The 18,700-nt window shown below is 34.3% G+C and overlaps 1 protein-coding gene across 2 annotated transcripts in view; it reads left to right on the top strand.

The window, feature by feature from the left end:
* Positions 1-17,688, top strand: part of TNPO1 (transportin 1) — a 98,247-nt gene extending 80,559 nt beyond the window's left edge. For both annotated transcript variants that reach the window (XM_019013437.4, XM_063700692.1), the window contains exons 20-25: positions 385-480; positions 3,332-3,407; positions 4,300-4,399; positions 7,042-7,116; positions 8,631-8,773; positions 12,025-17,688. In XM_019013437.4, coding sequence (XP_018868982.1) covers positions 385-480; positions 3,332-3,407; positions 4,300-4,399; positions 7,042-7,116; positions 8,631-8,738 — 455 coding nt within the window. In that variant the 3' untranslated portion in view covers positions 8,739-8,773; positions 12,025-17,688. The remainder of the gene's footprint in view (positions 1-384; positions 481-3,331; positions 3,408-4,299; positions 4,400-7,041; positions 7,117-8,630; positions 8,774-12,024) is intronic.
* The last annotated feature ends 1,012 nt before the right edge of the window (positions 17,689-18,700 follow it).

Here is an 18,700-nt window from a genome sequence, read left to right as displayed (position 1 = left end):
GTTTGAGACCAGCCTGGTTGACATGGTGAAACCCCATCTCTACTAAAAATACAAAAATTAGCTGGCGTGGTAGCGGGTGTTTATAATCCCAACTATTTGGGAGGCTGGCTGAGTCAGGAAAATCACTTGAACCTGGGAGGCAGAGGTTTCAGTGAGCTGAGATTGCACCACTGCACTCCAGCCTGGTGACGGAGCAAAACTTCGTCTCAAAATAAAATATAAATTTTTAGGTGCCTTGATATTTTTGTAATTGCTTTAATTTTAATTATTTGTATTTCTATATATGACATGTCAGAGTTAATACGGGAAGCAAAATATTTCACATTGATATTTTAACGTTCAATTTTTTCTTTTTTGTTTTTTTCTTTTTGGGATGATCTCTAGGTATAGAGATGCAGCCTTATATTCCTATGGTGTTGCACCAGCTTGTAGAAATCATTAACAGACCCAACACACCAAAGACGTTGTTAGAGAATACAGGTACCATATGACTGAACTGTTTCAGTGAAGAGAAAATTTGTTGCCTTTTAATTTTAATATGCGTAGAGAAACCAAAGCAAAACTAGCTTTTAAAATCGAGCTTATTTTGTATTTAATTGCTATTTCGGATTTTCAGTAATGAAATAGACTGTTGCAGCTACATTCTATAACCAGTTTTCAGTGGTTATATATTCAGTGGTATAACCAGAAAAACACTTTTTTCCCCTATTCCAGTGTTTTAATACTTCCTGCAATGGATCCCAGCAAAGATAACTATTGAACCACCTGAATTTTGCTTTTAAATTAATTCGGAGAGTAACTGGGAGCTGGGAAGTAATTTTTTTTTTTAATCTGTCCAAATGTAGTCAAAAAGATTCAGTGGCAAATTGGTTAACAGTGGCATTTGTAGTTTGTATTTCATCATATAATTTTCTTCGAATTGGGAATTTAGGCAGTATGTTATGGGATTTTTTTTTAATTTATTTTTTTTTTTAGGAAGCTTGTTTCTCTTTTGCATTTATAGAGAGCATGTTTGTATTAAAGAGTACCTTCCATACTATAGAACACATTTGTGGGTGGATTCGGTCCTTTTCTTTCTACCCTCCCTGATTGCCGCTAACAATCCAGAAAGACAGAAATTTTGTTTTCATTCAGGCACATTCCTTTCTTTACATACTAAGATGATTCCCATAATTTATTTATAATTCAATGAGTATTCTACCAAAATACTAGACAAAGATTAAAATAAGGTTTTCCAAATAAGAAAGTTACTTTTCAAAGGCATTTTTATTTGGTATTTTTAAATTATAGAAAGTTCATTTTATTCTAATGCTATTAAAATTGATAATGTTTATTGGTATGGAAGGAAATCTTTTAATTATGAAGCAGTTATCTGGCTGTTTGGCTGTATGGGTACTGTTTATTTCACAAAGTGAATTAGATTTTCTTGCTGAAAAGTACAAAAATCTATGTATAGGATGGGTTATGAAATCTTGTTAGGATTTTATCTTTTCAGAATGCAGTACCTATACATGACATTCAGATTTGAAACACTTGCCATTATAAAATTATTGTTGAACCTAAAGAAACTTCTGTTTATTTTTAAATGTGAATGCTTAACTGCAAATAAATGTTGAGTGTAATGTATATGAAAGTTTCTTGTGGGATATCAGCTGGTGAATTTGTTACATAGTTTGTTTAACAAATTGGCTTTATTTATAAGATTATATTTTAAGTATGATTATATCCTACATAAATAAATAAGTCATAATGCCCTAAAGTTGATGGATTAAATTGATATTATTGAGAAACACACTTGGGATTCATTAGATTACGTCTTATCACAAGTGGCTGCATAAAGTATTGTTTTCTTTATTTCTTACCCAAAAAAGTGGGTTTTTTTAATTATTAAAATCATTGTCAATGGCTAATATCTAGATTTTAGCAGCTTTTAATTGCCATTATCTCAATATTTCATAAAGCCAATTCCTTAGTCTGCCGTTAATTTGCTTTTTTCCGATTAGTATATCCTGCACTGAACTTTTTCAGTGGACCATCATCTGCTTTATCGCATGTTTCATTGGATTGTTCATACTTGCCTGTTTAATGAGAATGTTGCATAGTTTGTGTCTTTTGAACATAGGTTTTCTTTCTCTTGCTTCATATGAATCTGCTGGATTTTAGTATTATCTGTGTAGTTTGCTTCAAGTAATCCTTAAACATTTTTCTTTACCCCCCACCCTTTTTTTATGAAAGGTTAACCTGTAAGTTTTTGAGAGAACACCATTAAAGCACTTCATGGTTTGTTTTCTGTTTGTATTTTTTCCTGTTGTGTATGAATGTATTTACATGTACGTACCTTTGAATTGCAGAATGCAGTTCCGAGTTGCACTTATTTTAGCTCTTTGTAAGTTTAAAGACTTCCTCAATTTTTATGGTGAATATATGTTTGCCCACTTCAAAATTGTAAAAAAATAATAGTGTGTAATTAGTATAATGTATTATCTATTTTGTGCTATACCTTTAATAGCAGAAACAGAATATTTATTTTTTCCTATGGTCCACATATCATATGTCATTGCAGTGGACTGTAAATTTCCTTTATTAGAATTTTATTTCAAACATGGCTTAAAGTTAGTGGACTGTTACCTGAGTTATCAGAGGTTTGACAACATGAGATTTGACATTGTAGCATAGCAATATTCTAATCCATTCATTCAGTGAGTACCATGAGACTTAAAATCTGACAGTTGATTTTGATGTAAGGTAACAAATTTCCACTGGTTGGTTTGGCAAATGTTAATCAAAGAAAAAATTTTTGAAACTACCAAAAATTTGGTTTAAATTCCCTAGATAATTTCCAAGGAATGGAAATCACTTTCACCTGTATTAGTTTGAGATGCTTGAGAAATATAATCACATTTACTGATATTTTCTCATGAAAAAAACTATAGATTTTATTATTCTGAAATTTTGGCTGGCTTTTGAGTGAAGGTTCTCTAAATTTGTCCATTTAACTGCTCATCTTATTAACAGAATGATACCTTGACACTCGATTGAGTGAGAAAAGCAATTTCATCATGGTTTTTGGTGTTCTCTCAATCTTTAGATTTTTTTAATTCCTTTTGTTTTTCTTTTTCCAAGAGTATGCCATATATGTTGCTGCCCCTTATTTTAGGGGGTGGTAATAAACAGCACTGGTGAAATCTTATGTTTATTATCATACACAAATTCTGTTGGTTTCTGTTTCTGAGTTATTTGTTGTTTTTTCTTTATTTTTTCTCCTTCCCCCTCATTTGCTCATGTCTTGGTTGGCGTTTGGTGGTGTATAACCGTGATTGCGTTACCTTAGCAATAACAATTGGTCGTCTTGGTTACGTTTGTCCTCAAGAGGTGGCCCCCATGCTACAGCAGTTTATAAGACCCTGGTGTGTATTATTCAATCTTTTTTTTTAATTCATTTTTCTTCACTCTTTCTTTCTCTATCTCACTTTTAGATATATTTTCAGTTGGTTACAAAAATCACAATCCTTTATCATTGCCAACCATGTGACTAATCTTGTCCTATCAGGTTTGTGAGGTTTTTCAATAGCATCGTCATGTATATTTATTTTATGTTGTGGCTAACGACTAATTGATGCATGGGATAAGATTGTCACATGCTTGCTGTGTTAAAAAAGCTTGATTATACATAAAAAGCATTTAAATATCCACCAGAAAAATAAAGATGCATGCAAATTCTATAAATTTAGGTTTTTGCATTACGTTTCTTTTTTAGAATTAATTTGGAAACTTGGATTGCATTAAGAAATACATGTTTAAATTTGTTATGTATAAAAATATTATTTGCTTGTTAATGTAAAAGTTAAACATCTACACCATAAGCTATATAGTAATAGTTTATATTGTGGCACTATATCCTATGTTTTGCTTCTTTCAATTGATAATCTTTCAATTCAAATCATTTTAGTAGTGTTTAATGGAATACAAGTCATGAGTACAATTTTAAAAGTTAATTTGGTAATTTGTTCTTCTTGGCTCAGGCTCATTAATAGTTTAAATGGGAGATTCAAATTAATTATCTACTTTATAAATGCAATTTATTAAGAAAATGTGAATTTCACTGTTTCTACTGTATTGAGATAAGATGGGCCCAACAAACAGGAAGTATGAGTAAACAAAACTAAAGCTTTCCGAAAAACTCTTTTAGTATAATCATTATCTATACTGTGGTGCTTATTCCATTAAATACTGTCCATTAGTATTGTCATTGAATCTGCTTGTTACTTAAATGCTAAACTCAATTCTGTAATTCAATAGGTGCACCTCTCTGAGAAACATAAGAGACAATGAGGAAAAGGATTCAGCATTCCGTGGAATTTGTACCATGATCAGTGTGAATCCCAGTGGCGTAATCCAAGTAAGATGTTCACAAAGATTTGTTTTTAATGTCTAATTAATAAAATTTTAAAGGAAGAAACATTCTAATACTTTAATTATAAAAAGTTAACTATTTTCAAAGATATCAAAATACAGTTAAACCTTTAAAATGTATATTTCTTAATATCTTGAAATTGTAATGCCTTTTTTTTTTTCCTAAATTTTTTTTGTCATGAAATGAGATAGTAACAGCAGATTGGGACAACAAGGTTATATTCTTGTCTTGAATCAGGCCATGGCTTCTTTCACCCAAATTTCAGACCTCATTTATTTACTTTGTCCCTGCCTCCCATCCCTGGATATCAGTTTGTGGATATCTACAGTTAAGAGAGTGACCAAATAGTAGGAATACTATCTCTCTATTCTAAATAAAATACTTTGAATCAGAGTTAGAAATAATGAATAAAATACAAATCAGCCATTGAAATTGCTCTAATTTTGAGAGCTTATGATTTCTTCATCTTTACTTTGTTTTCCAAGTTCAAGTTACATGTAGACATTTTAATTATTCGGCAGTAGTAGTGAACATGAGTCCAGTTAAGCATCTGGATCCAACTGCCAATTTTCTAGACACACGAAATAAAAACATGTTGAATTACACCATATATATTCAGTGAACAAAATGCTAACTGTGGGACTCTAGGTTAAATACCTGGATTCTTCAGCAGACACATTTAAGGAAAAGAAAGCGTGGAAGGAATCCTGTAGACAAGAGACCCAAGATACATCAAATGAATTGAAAAATGTAGTTGAGGCTGAGGCGGGCAGATCACGAGGTCAGGAGTTCGAGACCAGCCTGGTCAATATGGTGAAACCCCATCTCTACTTCAGATAAAAAATTAGCCAGGCTTGGTGGCAGGTGCCTGTAATCCCACCTACTCAGGAGGTTGAGGCAGGAGAATTGCTTGAACCCGGGAGGCAGAGGTTGCAACGAGCCGAAATCACACTATGGCACTCCAGTCTGGGGGACAAGAGCGAGACTTCGTCTGGAAAAAAAAAAAATGTAGTTGAGGGAGGGAAGCAAAGAACTAAATTTTGGTTTCCAGGAATGCACACAAGAGTTATAAAACTGCCCCCAAAAAATGCTTTTATAGCAATAACTTTCTCACATTTCTTAATTTTCAAGAAAATTGAAACTTTCCACTCCGAGAGGGGTGTTTTGAACATTTTTAAATTGTGACCTTTTGATGTTTCCTAGCTCGTATTGTGGTTTTTCTTAACTCGGTTTTAGAAACGTTAATTCTGTTTTATAAAATTCAAATTGATATAGGTGATAGACGTTGAAAACTTACAAGTTAGAATTAGAAAATAACTTCTGACTGATTTCACACTCATAAAATATTCATAACTTACTGTTAGAACAAGCCAGTGCCATCTTGAGAGGTTTCTAGTTACAAAATAAGCTTTTGACATTTTCTGGTTTTTTTTTTTTTTTTTTAATACTTAAGAACTTTGTGTGATCTCAAATGTGTGTTAGAGGTATCTGATATGACATGTACCATCTTTTTCAAAAGTATCTTCCGACCAAGATTTTATTGTTTCTTTCTTTTTGAATTAATGTTTTAAGATGATAAAAGTAGCACATGTATGATCATAAAATTGTTACCAACTTAAGAGTTGGTAGAAATTTCTGTTTTATAACTTTTATTCACATACCTTATTTTGCATATGGTTAAAATAAAATGTCATAGGTTTATTTACATTTAAATTTTTTAATCACAAATTCTAGGTATCTGTGCATTTAAATTTTTAACATCAGATTTGGTATTGGGAAGACATAATTTGAATAAATTGTGTTAAGCAAATCTTATTTGCTTAAATAAACATACACACACTGTAGTATTACCAAATTTTTTGAAATTAGTGAAGTTTTCTGAATATAATAGTAAAATTTATAGTTGACATGTCAGAAAATCAGCAATATGTTGAATGCTGTTTGTTGAACTGTTAATGTTTCAGTATGATAGGCAAGATTGAGAATATTTTAATGAAATGCTTAAAGCATATTATCATCTTGTTCTTGTAGTCATAATAGCCTGATTATCTTTTAAGTAATTGTCCAAAAGTTGGGTTTTTTGTTCTTGTTTGGATTGGGTATTTGTAATTACATAATTAGTTTTTCTTCAATTTTTTGGTTGTTTCAACTAAGTTATGTCTGAAAATGGACCTTGAAATTACTAATTTCTCTATTTTAAATCAAGGTCATTTAATATATATTTAGCTAGCTTTAATTTCTTTCTAGGCCAGTCAGAACTGTAAGATCATTGGTTTTATGTTTTTCTTTAATCCGGTAAATGAAAGAGTATTTTTATGAGTGTTGATTTGGTGCTTTCAGTTCATTTCTGATGCTGAACATTTATTGCACAGGGGGTTATTTTGTTGTGTGATGCAGGACATTAAAGTCCAGTATAAACTGAATGAGTTGAGGTTCCCTGACTGTGGGCTAATAGGGACAGCCATTAAGGTAATCTCTTCTAATTCCTTATGATCATAGTTAATTTTTAAATGTTTCCTTTTTTAAGCTAGATTCTATTGTGACATAAACTCTGAGGTTTACATATATCTTTTGCTGAGTTTGACAAATACAATATCAACCTAAGATGTATTTCTTGCTTGTTACAGGATTTTATATTTTTTTGTGATGCCGTTGCATCATGGATTAACCCAAAAGATGATCTCAGAGACATGTTCTGTAAGGTAACTAATAAGTCTTTATAATGCATCATCTTGGGACTGTTAATATCCTAGTGGAAAACTTTAAATTATGTTTACATTTTTTGTGAAAGTTAGGCTCTTCAAGTCAGTATTGATAGTTTACATATATAACCTTTATTCTTGGTAACAAAGTTGGCTTGATCTTAAAATACAGCAGTGACTCTTATCTGTAGAGGATGCACTTTGAAAGTATTTTCCCAATTGTACCACTAGTTTAGGTGGTCCCATTATTCCATTTAAGGAAAATAGTATATGTTTTTCAAGATGGAAATGGAGACTTGGAGTATAATCTGAAAAAGAGTAAATCTAAATGGCTGCCACAGGAGTAAGCCCATGTCATTATTTGCTTTGTTAATACCCCCTTTTGATTAACTCGTCAGTACTCAACCACAGTAAAAAATAAAATGCAGTTACACATTTGAATCACCCAAGATTAAAGTTAGTGAACTATAGTTTGTCATGAACTCAAAGCTTGTGTATTTCCAGTTTGAAAAAATACGACATAAAAATTGTATTGCTTGGATGACTTCTCTACTTTATTTTTTCATCAGTATGGTATCAGAGATTGCTTAGAGTATATCTGTTACTGGAACACTTGCCAAATTCTAAACTTCTCAAAGCAGAGTTTAAGCATATGCTATGAGGTACTTTTAGGCAAGGCACGTGTATTAGTCCATATTCACACTGCTGATAAAGATATGCCCAAGGGCCGGGCTCAGTGTCTCACACTTGTAATCCCAGCACTTTGGGAGGCCGAGGCAGGTGGATCACCTGAGGTCAGGAGTTCAAGACCAGCCTGGCCAACATGGTGAAACGCCATCTCTACTAAAAATACAAAAAATTAGCTAGGGGTGGTGGCGGACGCCTGTAATCCCAGCTACTCAGGAGGCTGAGGCAGGAGAATCGCTTGAACCCAGGAAGTGGAGGTTGCAGTGAGCCAAGATCGTGCCGTTGCACTCCAGCATGAGCAATAAGAGTGAAACTCTGTCCCCCACACACACACAAAAAGATATGCCCAAGACTGGGTAATTTACAAAAGAAAGAGGTTTAATTCGACTCACAGTTCCATGTAGTTGGGGAGGCCTCATTGTCATGGTGGAAGGTGAAAGACAAGTCTTAAATCGCGGCAGGCAAGAAAGAGAATGAGAATCAAGCGAAACGGGTTTCCCCTTATCAAACCATCAGATCTCATGAGACTTATTCACTACCACCAGAAGAGTATGGGAAAAACTACCCCTATGATTCAGTTATCTCCCACTGGGTCCCTCCCACAACACGTGGGAATTATGGGAGTACAATTCAAGATGAGATTTGGGTGGGGACACAGAGCCAGACCATATTAGCAGGGAATGGTGTAGAATCCTACGAAGTTTGAGAATTGCTACTTTAAAATGGATAAAATGTATGAAAAAATCAGTTGTGTTGGATTGCAGAAGCTATGCTGATCTGAATTTTTCTCTTGTTATTGTTAAATTAATGGTTTTTCACTCTTACAGATCCTTCATGGATTTAAAAATCAAGTTGGCGATGAAAATTGGAGGCGTTTCTCTGACCAGTTTCCTCTTCCCTTAAAAGAGCGTCTTGCAGCTTTTTATGGTGTTTAATCTAATACACTTAAGCTGCAGTCCCAAAATTAGGGGTAAGTTATAAGAAGTTTGGAAATTTTCAGGATGAAGAAAATTTTGTTAGGGCTATCATTTCAAACTACTAAATAGAATAAAAAGCTATTTGTTTTCTATAGAGGTTGAATAAAACGTAGCCTCATATCATTCTATCTTGGGCTTTAAATTTAAAATTACTTAAGTGGGCCAGGTGTGGTGGCTCATGTCTGTAATCCCAGCACTTGGGGAGGCCAAGGTGGGCAGGTCATTTGAGGTCAAGAGTTTGAGACCAGCCTGGCCAACATGGTGAAAACCCATCTCTACTAAAAATACAAAAATTAGCCACGTGTGGTGGGACGTGCTTTTGTAGTCCCTGCTACTCAGGAGGCTGAGGTGGGAATATTGTTTGAACCTGGGAGATGGGGGTTGCCGTAAGCCAAGATCTTGCCAGTGCACTCCAGCCTAGGGGACAGAGCAAGACTCCATCTCAAATAAATAGAAAATAAAATTACTTAAGTGAAGGCTAAAGAAATTTTCTTAATAGAACCAACAAGCCAAGAAAAACGAATAGCTCCAGTTTGAATCGTAGGTATAAAGAAATCCATGTTGGTACACTGGTTGGATTTCTCAACATTGCTTCAACTATTCCTTTTTTCTTTCTTTTTTCCTGCAAGAAGACATCGGCATTCATATTGATGGGGTAAAATTGATTTCATTTTGGAGCATGAATTTATAGTCTCTGCTGTAACAAGGACTTTTCATTTCACGTGCTTTGAAAGAAAACTCCATTGGGTTTTGGCCCACTGTTTTTGTTTTTCACTGTATGTTTCACTGAGTACCTACCATGTGCCCATCACTTTTTTTTTCTTTCTTTCTTTTTTTTTTTTTTTTTTTTTGAGACAGAGACTCTTTCGCCCAGGCTGGAGTACAGTGGCGCAATCTGAGTTCACTGTAATCTCCGCCTCTTGGGTTCAAGCAATTCTCCTGCCCCAGCCACCCAAGTAGCTGGCATTACAGGCACATGCCACCATGTCTGGCTAATTTTTGTATTTTTAGTAGAGATGGGGTTTCACCATGTTGGCCGGGCTGGTCTTGAACTCCTGACCTTGTGATGCACCCACCTCGGCCTCCCAAAGTGCTGGGATTTACAGGCGTAAGCCACTGAGCCCGGTGCCTAGGACTATATTTTAAAATAAGTAATGAAAGATTCTGTTTTAATTTGGGATGGACTATATTCATTTGGACTCTTGCTCCTTGAGCTCTTCTGTACTTAAATGGGACTAGCAGTTCTCATCTCTGAGCTTCGGTTTTGTCATTGAGTTATGTTGAGGATTAAATACTATACTGTATGTGATGCCAGAACTTAGTATGTTGCCTGGCACACTAAGTTGACTCAGTAAAGGTTAGGAACTGGGCCAGTACAATAAATATCAGGGTTTTGACATTCATCTTTAGATTTTCAACATGAATTAAGACATATCTGACTGGAAGCCAGAAGATGTGCTGAATGAGCATGTACAGAAGATGTACACCAAGTTGAATTACACTTCAGATTGAATTGGAGGAGTTTTTTTGGCTTGCTTGCTTGCTTGTTTACTCCAAGCTAAAATTTAAATCTGGAAAGATTTCACCATCTAAGCTGTCTAACCTAGAAAGTAGTAGAAATGGACTCGAAGCTTCCAGAATGTGTCAGAGCCCTTCATATGTGTTGTCCTACTTCAGTCTTGAGTCCTCAAGAGCTGTTTTCCAAAATGGCTTTGGCATTTTGGAAAAGTGCTGGATTCACCTTATGTTAAATTATGAGAATGCAAAAGATGAGAATGACTTGTAGCTTCAAAGCTTCAATGAGCTACTAACAAGTCTTGAGCAATTTCAGATTTATTACCTCTGTGGTCTCATCACCAATCATGAATTAACTGTTCTAAGACAAGGTATGAAATAGTTCTCAGTTTTGTAATTAGAGCTAAAAGTAGATCAGTATCTTTTATTCCTGCCTTTTTGTACTCCTCTTCCCTTTCTTCAGAGGCAGGAGAAAAGGGATTGCTTATATTTCTACACAGATGGATTAACTGCCCTCTGTGAATTCACATGAACATTCATAAATGACCAAAATTTGGCATGATTGGGTAGTAGAGTTCTGTTTGTAAAAGGACCACTATTAGGTAACAGTTTAATCTCCCAGTAATCTTACCTTATTTCTTAATATCCTTTTTATCATTAAAACTGTTTAGCATAGAAAAAAGTTCCTACCAGAAAAACCAAGTGACTGGAAGGTAGTGGAAATGACCAAGTGAAATAGGATCAGAATGAGAACTAATTAGGAACATCAAGAAGGCAAGTGTAGGCAGGGTGTGATGGCCCACATCTATAATCCTAGCATTTTGGGAGGCTGAGGTGGGAGCATTGCTTGAGCCCAGGAGTTTGAGACCTGCCTGGGCAACACGATGAGACCTCCATCTCTATGAAAAAAATTAAAAAGAAAAAAATGAGCTGGGCATGGTGGTATGCACCTATGGTCCCAGCTACTCAGGAGACTGGGCAGGAGGATTGCTTTAGCCCAGGAGGTTGGGGCTTCAGTGAGCCATATTCACACCACTGCGTTCCAGCCTGGGTGACAGAGCAAGGTGCTATCTCCAAAATAAATAAATAAATGTTAAATTTGCTTTTTTCTCTCTCTCTTTTTTTATGTAGAATTTGTTTTTTGATACTTACTGAATGTAATGACCCTGGTGTGGTAATGAACACTTCTAGTGCCTTCTAGGCTAAAATACCAGACAACCCCAAATAACAAATGCTCTTTTGTGTTTTGATAGGTTGGATTTCTGTTTGCTTAATATTGGGAATACTGGGGGGAAAAAAGATGGTGTTTTCATTCTAAGGATTGTCCTAAAGAAAGTGCTACTTTATTTTTAAGAAAGTAAGGCCACTTGTTATATAAGAAATAACGAGTTCCTATTGGGTCCCATTTTGCAAAAGGGGATAAAGAATTAGACTGATAGCATCATACGAGGCATATTTCACTATACAAAGTGTTGTACACCTGTCTATACCACTCTCCTACCCAGCTTGACCTCACTTTTCATACCTGATGCAGCAAACAATTCAGTGCCATAGGAGAAGGAAGCAGCATGGTTATAAGTGACTAACACGATATTAGGCAATTTGTCCAAATTTCTCATTTTCTTTATAGGTAAAGATAGCATTCTTATTTGATTAATTTTGTGTTCCACTGGCTTTGAAAGACAAACGATTGTTAAAGATAATATTGTTTTTGTTCTTTTTCTTATAGGTCCTTCAGTCTTGGAGACTATAAGGGAGCCTCTGCACCCAGGGAAAATGTTACCCTTTACAGGGGGGAAGGGTAAACCAGTAGGGAATACAGTACAATCCCAACCCTACTGGGAGGGGCGGGAGGGAGGTGTTGCCGTCACTGTATTAAGTCGATGTTGGGAAACGTTTTAACATCTGGAGCCTTTGTGGGTGGAAATATGTCTCCAGTTACAACTCCGCAGTGGATGTGAAGAAGCAAAAAAAAAAAATCTATTCAGTCTACTCACAAAACAGTACATTGTGGAATATTATGGGGAATTGTACCAAAACAAGAACCATATAAATGATGCCTAGGGACAAGAAAGAGGAACAATTCTATAGCGCACAATAAAGGAAACCTAAGAATGGGAGTTACAAATAGTAAAGAAGCTTTTTTTTTTTTTAATTTAAAGTTTTTTTATGTAAGTTTTCCCACATGATGGGGCCTTGTTTTGCATGTTGAAGAACTACACAAACAAAACTAATATAGTTAAAAGTCAGCTTGCCTTCCCGTAGTAGAAGCGGGTTCTTGGAAGTTACAATTTAAGGTACCCCAAAAAAGTTGGAAACAAAACAAACATAAACAATGAAGCACCCTGTGAAATGCCAAATGAGTCACTCCTTTTACCTTTTTTGGGGTGGGCAGGGAGGGAGGAATAAATGGGGTTGGGCATATCAAACTAAAGATGACATCTTAATTTTGCATTGAACATTAATGTAGCGGATATAATTTGATGGTTATACTTCATTAGATTTAATTTCTAGGCCAAGATGTTACTTTTTAAAGTGCAGTTTAAGGTTCAGGCATGCATTCTGGCTCATAGTGGTTGAAAGTAATTTAAATTAGTGGGAAAGTAGCATGCTTGCATCACATAGAGTGAGACTGGTATTCATTTACCTATGTTGCGCCAGTTTGTGTTGCAGTTTACCAATTCAATATAGCCCTGCATTTAAAGTTCCTTTTTAAGATTTGTGGATTTTATTTTTATTAAGAACATAGATATATAAAGTACTGTAGTTTACAGGTAGGCCTTGAAATATCTTTTTTAGGATCTGTTAGGAATAAGATTGATATTGTATTGTGTGTAACCTGCACAATGTGGAAAGCTGATATACCTGTGCAAAATCTTTGCCTCTGTGCTGTCAGTGTGATGTGCTTTCTGCATGGTTATATACTACTAGTGATTTTATCAAAACTTCTAAAATTTAAATTACATGGTAAAAGATCTGTAAAAGGCTGCATAAATGTTAGTTGGCACATAAAGACAATTGTAGAAGTTGAAAAATGATTGCTATATTTCAATGTTTATTCCCACTCAACATACTGCCTTCTAAGCTTCCCTTTTTTTGTTCAAAGCATGATCTTAAAGATATGTTTAAGTTAATGGATGTAATGCAGGGTTCCTACACTGTATTTTGGCGCATGTTGGTGGCCCTCTGTGCCCTAGATATATGCACACAGGGTGCAAGTTAAAAGCTACAGAGTGAAAGTTGGTTTGGATCCTCTTCATTTCATTTGTTTAGCTTTTCTGTTATTTTTCTCTACTTACATGTATTCCTGTGAATAAATCCTTGTTAAGTTAACCCTTTACTTTTCCTTCCATGTGTATTTTCTTATATACTGTGAATGTGAAAACCTAACTGGTACACTTGATCTTGTGTTCATATGAAAGTGCAAGTCTTTATTAATTTGGATTGCCTGAACAGTGTATCCCATGATGATGAAGGAAAATGGAGAGATTTTTCTTTTTAACTCTGCTGGTCAGAGATGAAGCCACGCCTTTCCATTTTTCAATGCTGCATATTTAATCTGCAACAAAAATGTTAAGCCATAACAGCCTTTTTATATTTTAGTTTGTCACCTTTGCATTGCAGAATAAATACTGAATAACCATTTTTATAAGCAGTTGCTCCTCTTTGCATGGTTCTATTCTCTAAAAGTGTTGAATGATACAGCCATTGCACTGAAGTTTGAGCTGTGTGCGTGTGAATTTATACTGTTTCAAAAATTTCAAATGCATGGTAGCATGTAGAAAGGTTTTTGTTACTATGTGTGTGTGTGTGTTTTGTTTTGTTTTGTTTTGTTCTGTTTTTTAACATGTTCTTTCACCTTTCCTCTACTTTGGCTTTGCAAATTTCAGTCTGTAGAGCCTGAAATTAAATTATTTTGTAGTGCCTGATATTTTTAATATTATAAGTTGGATTCAAAGGGTATACAGCATTTTGTTTTCTAGTACCATTGCTTCACTGGGAGCTCAAAATTTGCCTCCCTGTTAGTCTTTAATAACTGAGTAGAGTAGCTGTTTTATTCTTAGATTATAGTGATATTCTGTAGTGCTTCAAATACTTAGAATTCTAATATGAGAGATAGTTTAATATTCTGGAATAGATAGTATTTTAAATTGAAATGACCAAATTCAATTTAAAACAAACACATAACAATCTCAGTAAAGTTATTTGAACCTGTGGTTGACAATTCTGTATTGACTAAAGGCAATATTGTCACCTGTCTCATTAAAAATTAGTTTCCAGTTAGGCAGATGAATAACACTATTAAAAATGCACCGTTTTGTAGTCACTTTTTTTTATTTAAATGAAATTTAATTTGAAAATAGAAAATAAAATTAGGTAAATATGACTGGCAGCCTGAATTTGAGTTGGGATTCTTTTGTGTATTTTTTCCCCTTGAGGTTATTGTTTCTTCCTAATTTATATTTCAGATACATAGTGTAGAACAGGAATTTGCAGAAGCCATTTAAGTTATCTTTTGAGGTAAGCTCTGATTTAGCATTTATTCTGACAAAATCTAATACATCATGGGATATATATAAAGCAACTTAATTCTTGTGGTGTAGTCTTAATAGTTTTGAATGTTGACTGAATGTCTATGAAATTGTGAGTTTGTCTTTGTTACATTCCAGTGTTTCTGCCTCTTGGCATGCTTAAAGCACGGCTTACTTCATCTGCTCCTTACACACTAAAATGCTGTTAGTGTGCTCAACTACAGAAATAGCCGCTGCTAAGTGATGTAGATTTTCTACTTGAATATTTTTATGTTGTAGGAACCTCAGGAGGTCAGTGTTTACTGTTTTATATATGCCTTCTTTTTCCTGTTTGAGCTTCTCTCTTTGAAGGATTCTAACAGAACAAAGCTGCTGATCAACCTAAGTTGGAAACAGAAAGTGTAATTAATATAACTTAAATGCATGTTTGGCAGTTCCATGTTACAGTCCATTAGCGAGTGAACTTAGTGCCACAGGTATTCATTTATTCAGGAAAGAATTTTGCTTTTTGTATTGTCTAATCTCTTCAATGACTTCATACTGTGTAAAAAAAAATCACTTTTTAATATTTTTTGGTTGGTTATTTCCCAAATAATCAACATGTAAATAATCTTTTAAGAGCCAGTTCTGATGCTTTACATTATTGCTACTTGATTTTGTTATGCAAGTTAGATTTCAGAAGAATAGATTTTAAAACACTTAACCAAGCCATTACATCTTAAAAACAAAACAAGTAGCATACATTTTGTAATTAACATTGATAAACACTGTGATTTTTTTGGTTAAGACTTTTTCATTGATCTGAATTGCTTAAATTGCATATATTGTAAAATAGGATCAGATGTATATTTTAAACTAATTTCAATGGATTTTCCTCTTGAAATGCTTTGTCTACTCAGTTATAAAATATTCAGATACAAGTTTTATCTCAGGTGAATACTCTTGTATTGTTTTTGCTTTGGTGACATGCTTATAAAGGGTCATCCTAGTTACATTCTTTGTTTTTTAAGTGTATTTCATTGAGAATCTTTCCATTTAGTCTGATTTTTTTTCCTAATATTCTAGCAGGCTGGGGTGGTATAAAGCCCTCCTGACAAGCTTTTTGCATACAGGTTTACCTGAAAATGAGCTACATATGGTCGTCATTTTCTTCAAACTCTCAAAATAGGAAAGTGGAAATTTTTCTCCCCTATATAAAATTATTCTGCCTAGCAGAAATGCCAGAAATAAATTAATTACATCTTAGTCTAAATTTAAGTCCTTTGCCATGAGGAAAAAGTGGTTTTTTGCTTCATATGGTAAATCTATGTTATTCATATTGAATGTATTAACAGATAATGGTGCAAAAGCATTCTTCCCAGGGGAAGAGTGTATCATGCATAACTGCAATTTAAGTCCTTCCTTTGATAATACTTCAAAACATACACAGCTTTGCTTACTGAATTATTTTTGCAAATAATACAAGGAGGGGAAACTAACTGTTGCTACTAGTGTTGTTAATGAAGTATAGGCCTTGGAACATTTAAGAAAACTGGTCTTCAGATAGTTAAGGGCCTGGGATAATCTAAGTGAAAAGTCAGATCAGTAATGAGCTGTGTTGTTAACAATATTATCTGGTAATAATACCATGCAATATAGCGTTGTATACCAACTTAGTGCATTTTATACTGTATTAAATATGGAGATACTTCTAATGCCTCTCTAAAATTAAATTTTACATGAAAGTTAGTTTTATTCACCTTTAGGCTTTCCAAGTGAGTTGTGACTAATTTTTTCAATCTTACATAGATCTTTCACCCATTAGCATTACTTACGTAGATAATTCTTTATGCCTAGTTATTATACATGTTAATTTTTAAGGTATACATTTTAATTACACAATTGTTCATTGTGGTTTGTATCCCAGAATGTATTGTGTTTTTTAAAAGATGCATAATAGCTGAATGTATGCATGACTTTGAAAGAAGTTAAAATGGTGATTTTTTTTCGCCTCTTGTACATTTTAAAACCAGGCCAAATCTATTTGCCAAGCAGTGTATCACTAATAAGAAAAGCAGTTTTTCCTTTTATTGCAGTTTTTGTTTATCTGCCATAGAATTTCCTTATACTGTGGCTTGGTATTATTCAAGATTAGCTATTTCGCTGGTATTACATCTTTTTAAAAGCCTATTATAACATGGTTAGCCTATAAGGCAGTGTTGGTCCCCTTCTAATATTGGCCTCATAAAGGGGTTCCACTGTACTTTCCGCATATTACTTTGTTGTTGTTTTCCTTTGTGGATATATAAGCAAATTGAGCTTGGGTGATTTTTATGGAGACAATAATTAGACAATACTGTATAATTAGTTTTACTTAATAGATTATCTTGTGAGAAGAGATGTTTAAACGTGGTAAATCACTTCATATTACAAAACAGTTTTACACTTAATATGTTAACATTGGGTGCAATAATTTAGTAGCATTAGCTTTAGTTACAAATAACTGGATCTTTCTGCTGACAACTTAGGTTGTATGAGTTATGCTTAAAAGCTTTAAATCTGATGTTTCCTGTACCTGCCACACTATGTTAGAATGTGTCCTTCAAACATATCCTCCTGCAACTTCTCAAACTGTACTAAATTGATATTTCTTGAAGTCTAACTCTGTGCTAACAGATCTCCATTTTAAATAGAATACGGTTTTAATTTTTGATAAGCTGCTGAATTTTAAAGAGAGTTTTTTGGGGCCACCAAATATTTTGGATCATGCAGAGAATATATATTGTACTGTAGTAATTTTGTATTTACATTTGTATGATGTGACATAATAGATGTGAATGTTAATCACTGCTTGACTATGTTAATAAAGTTGTTTAATTATAGATGTTGCACTCTGATTTTTAATGAAAGGAAATGAGTTTTCTTTTTCCCTCTTACCCCATTTTGGGTCTAGATAAGCCTTATGTTTTTTGGGATTTTTTTCCTTGTTTTTAGTTTGAGGTTTTGTTTTGTTTTTTCCTTAGCTTACACATTAGTACACTTTTGTTGTTGAACATCATTTATTTCTTAAAACAAGTGTTTTCTTATTTGTATAGTATAGTAAAAACCTGTTTTTCCACATTTTAACTTAACTCCTTGATGTGTTTTAAACAGTTGATTATAGGTTCTGCTGTTTGAGGATGGGGGACATACTATTCTGTAAAAGGAATTAAAGGTGAAATTGTGAATATAAAACGTTGATGTAAGGAGAGATTGCATGAGTGTGTATGAATGTATGTCCTATTAAGGCTTCCTGTTTATCCTTCAAACAGTTAAGATTTGTAATTTGGGGAGTTAACATTTATAAGAGTAATTTTTTCTTCAGGTTGTAAGGCATTAATATAGTTGCATGTTACTAATTAAATGTATTAACACATTTCAGGGAGTACGTGTGCATAACTGTCATATGGTTTTTTTTTGTTTTTTGTCTTGTTTTTGAGACGGAGTCTTGCTCTGTTGCCCAGGCTGGAGTGCAGTGGCACAGTCTTGTCTCACTGCAACCTCTGCCTCCCGGGTTCAAACGATTCTCCTGCCTCAGCTTCCCAAGTAGTTGGGATTAAGCCATGTGCCGTCACACCCGGCTAACTTTTATATTTTCAGTAAAGATGGGGGTTCACCATGTTGGCCAGGCTAGTCTCGAACTCCTGGCCTCAGGTGATCCACCTGTCTCGGCCTCTCAAAGTGTTGGGATTACAGCTGTGAGCCACCATGCCCGGCCTTGTCATACAGTCTTTTATTTGAGATTTAGAACAGGAAAGAGCCTAAAATTAAATCAGTACAATTCCAAAACTTTTAAGAGAAGTGAGGCTTGGGTTTCTTTTTCTTTGTTACCTGGCCAAGAAAATATTTGAGAAG

This window comes from Gorilla gorilla, chromosome 19, assembly GCF_029281585.2.
Source record: "Gorilla gorilla gorilla isolate KB3781 chromosome 19, NHGRI_mGorGor1-v2.1_pri, whole genome shotgun sequence".
NCBI classification, from domain to species: domain Eukaryota; kingdom Metazoa; phylum Chordata; class Mammalia; order Primates; family Hominidae; genus Gorilla; species Gorilla gorilla.
Note: the sequence above shows the minus strand (reverse complement) of the source record. Positions and strands in the feature narration are given on the sequence as shown.